This window comes from Chaetura pelagica, unplaced genomic scaffold (assembly GCF_000747805.2).
Source record: "Chaetura pelagica isolate M959 unplaced genomic scaffold, ChaPel_1.0 scaffold307, whole genome shotgun sequence".
Taxonomy (NCBI): domain Eukaryota; kingdom Metazoa; phylum Chordata; class Aves; order Apodiformes; family Apodidae; genus Chaetura; species Chaetura pelagica.
Genome location: NW_009953940.1, coordinates 825,844 through 828,930, shown reverse-complemented (window position 1 = coordinate 828,930; position 3,087 = coordinate 825,844). Strand labels below are relative to the sequence as shown.

Sequence of the window (3,087 nt, the reverse complement as noted above, 5' to 3'; positions counted from 1 at the left end):
TGCTCCCTGCTGCTAATGGCAACCTGCTTCTCCCTGCCTGCTGCCCTGGGGACCCCTCGCCTGCCCCCTTTGCTGAGACCCCTCTGGGGGATCCCCCTCGTCCCGTTGGGAGCAGAAGGCAGACACGGATGGCAGCCGTGAGTTGTGGGAAGGTGATCTGTCCCCTCTACTCTGATGAGGCCACACCTGGAGTTCTGTATCCGGTTCTGGGCCCCCCTGTACAAAAAATGGAATGATGAGAGAGTCTAGCAGAGGGCTGTGAGGATGGTGAGGGGACTGGAACACCAGGGAAGGCTGAGATACCTGGGTCTGCTCAGCCTGGAGAAGACTGAGAGGGGATCTTGTAAATGCTTATAAACATCCAAAGGGTGGGTGTCAGGAGGATGGGACCAGACTTTCCAGTGGTGCCCAGTGACAGTGGGCACAATGAGCAACACAGGAAGTTCCATCTGAACATGAAGAAAAACTTGCTGACTTTGATGATAACAGAGCACTGGAACAGGCTGCCTGTGGTTGCTGTGGAATCTCCTCTGGAGCTACTCAAAACCCATCTGGACACGACCCTGTGCCACCAGCTGTATGTGACCCTGCTTGAGCAAGGGGTTGGACTAGATGATCTCCAGAGGCCCCTCCCAACCCCCACCACTCTGTGACTGTGGAGGGACCTGGTGATCCCCAGGCAGCTGCAGTCACACGAGGCCCAGAGCAAGCGCCTGAGGTACCTTCAGCCCAGTGCTCTTTGTCCTCAGGTGCTGTGATAGCTCCTTGGGCCAGGGGGGCCTTGTCTCCAGTGTCAGGGGGGAGCTCTGGGACTGGGCAGGAGCTGGTGACTGCCTGGAGAGCCCTCCCTGGGGTCAGGGAGCCACAGACCCCAGGTTTCCTGAGCTGTGCCTGGGCAGCCAGGGGTGCTGCCTGGACCACCCAGCATCCATCCTGGTCCCTCTGCAGGGACCCTGGGCAGCTTCCAACCCTTTGGCTTGTGAGATGGTGTGAGAAGGCGGAGTGAGCTCCAGCATGTGCTGGGCCAGTGTGGCCTGGGCAGATGCCTCCACCAGCCCCAAGCAGCCCTGCTCTGGGCCAGGAGGATGCCTGGAGCTTCGAGCCACAGGAGTTGCCTGCCTGGAGGACTGCCATCTCCTGGGCTGCAGAGCTGTCCCAGAAGGGTCCCAGCCTCTTCTCATCTTGAGGAGCCCATCCTGCTGGGATGTCAATCAGCAACCCTTACACTTTCAAGTAACCAGTGCCCTCACAGTGCTGGGGCATGTTGTGGTGGCCCCAGGAAGCACAGACCACCAGCTCTCTTTGCTGCAAGTAGAGGGGAGGGGTGTCCTTGCCACTGATTTGGGGATGCTCATGTCCACGGGGCTGCAGTGTGGCTCTGTACTCTCCCTTTGGCTGGGCAGCTGCAGGGTTACACCTTCCTGGTGCCCATCAGTCACATCCGTTGTATGCACTTGTACCTCCTGAGCAGTTTTGATGAGATCCACTGGCCTTCAGGACTGCAACGTCACTGACACGTCTTCAGAGGGACAGCACAGAGGAACCCTTCGGTGCTGTTGTACTTATGTGTGCAAGTTACAGAATCATGGAGTTGTTATGGTTGGAAAAGACCTTTAAGATCATCAAATCCAGATATTAACCCAGCACTGCCAAGGCCACCATTAAACCATGTCCCTCAGCACCACATCTCTACGGCTTTGAGATCCCTCCAGGGATAGGGATGCCACCACTACCCTGGGCAGCCTGTGCTGGGGCCTGACAACCCTTTTCCAGGAAGAAATTGTTCCCAACAGCCAATCGAAATCTCCCCTGGCACAACTTGAAGCTCTTTCCTCTTGTCCAGTTTCTTCTTCCTTGGGAGAAGAGACTGACCCCCCTGGCTCCAACATCCTTTCAGGGAGTTGAGAGCAAGATCTCCCCTTAGCCTCCTTTTCTCCAGGCTGAACATCCCCAGTTTCCTCAGCTGCTCCTCATCACACTTGTGCTTCAGACCCTTCCCCAGCTCCATTGCCATTCTCTGGACAAGATCCAGCCTCTCAATATCCTTCTTGTGAGGGGCCCAAAACTGACCCCAGGATTTGAGATGTGGCCTCACCAGTGCCAAACACAGGGAGACAATCCCTGCCCTGGTTCTGCTGGAGACACTAGTGCTTAAACAAGCTGGATTGCTGGATCAGTCCTTGCTGATGTATTGCCCTTGAGTGCTGCCAGCAGCCCCTCCAAGCCCTGGCCCTGCTGGTGGCCATGGCTGTGCCCTGTTGGGGCTCCCCTAGGCTGATCTGTTTCCCCCTGTCTGGTCTGGCCCCCAGGGCCTTCCATCCCCAGCACTGGGATGTGACTGATGTCTCTCCCTGCAGGCCTACAACATCCACGTGAACGGGGTGTTGCACTGCCGAGTGCGCTACAGCCAGCTCCTGGGGCTGCACGAGCAGGTAGGGAGCTGTCCCCAGCCCTGGGGTGGGGGCAGAGCACCCACCACCTCCCTGGTGGCTCCCGCACCACTCTGCTCTCTTCCCAGTTAAGGAAAGAGTATGGCGCTAATGTGGTCCCAGCCTTTCCCCCAAAGAAGATCTTCACCCTCACCCCGGCAGAGGTGGAGCAGCGGCGGGAACAGCTGGAGAAGTACATGCAGGCTGGTAAGCTGGGTCTGCCCCGTGCTGTGGCTCCAGGCCAGCTGCCCTGGCTCCATTGCTCTGGGCACTGTGGCACTGCCCCCTTTGCTAGGGCCCATCTTGGAGCTCCCAGTCCTGCTCTGGTCTTAGCTGGCCTTGCCAGCTCCCCTGCCCCAGCCCCTTCCCTGCGCTGGTAGAGCTGGAGACTCGCTGTTGCCTCCAGCCATGGCTCTGCCTGCTGCACATGCTTCAGCTGCAGGCTCTGAGGGGCTTGCAGGGCAGATGGGTGTTGGGGTGGGTCCCTGTCCCTTCCCACCTCGTGGCTGCTTTCCTGTTCACCTTCCACCCGCAGTGCGGCAGGACCCGACGCTGGGAGGCAGTGAGACCTTCAACAGCTTCTTGCGCAAGGCCCAGCAGGTGAGGGGGGGGCAGGAGCTGCTGGATGTGGTGGGGGGGCTGCTGGGGGGGGTGGCGC

General features: G+C 59.0%; 2 protein-coding genes across 2 annotated transcripts in view; one reads left to right on the top strand and one right to left on the bottom strand.

Moving 5' to 3' along the window:
* The window catches only part of EIF2B4 (eukaryotic translation initiation factor 2B, subunit 4 delta, 67kDa), an 8,152-nt gene extending 6,889 nt beyond the window's left edge, over positions 1-1,263 (bottom strand). The window contains exon 1 of the mRNA XM_010001768.1: positions 1,251-1,263. Within this exon, the coding sequence (XP_010000070.1) occupies positions 1,251-1,263 (13 nt within the window). The remainder of the gene's footprint in view (positions 1-1,250) is intronic.
* A 1,082-nt stretch (positions 1,264-2,345) lies between these two features.
* Positions 2,346-3,087, top strand: part of SNX17 (sorting nexin 17) — a gene marked incomplete at its 5' end in the record, with an annotated part of 8,664 nt that continues 7,922 nt past the window's right edge. The window contains 3 exons of the mRNA XM_010001766.1: positions 2,346-2,432; positions 2,519-2,636; positions 2,965-3,029. Coding sequence (XP_010000068.1) covers positions 2,346-2,432; positions 2,519-2,636; positions 2,965-3,029 — 270 coding nt within the window. The remainder of the gene's footprint in view (positions 2,433-2,518; positions 2,637-2,964; positions 3,030-3,087) is intronic.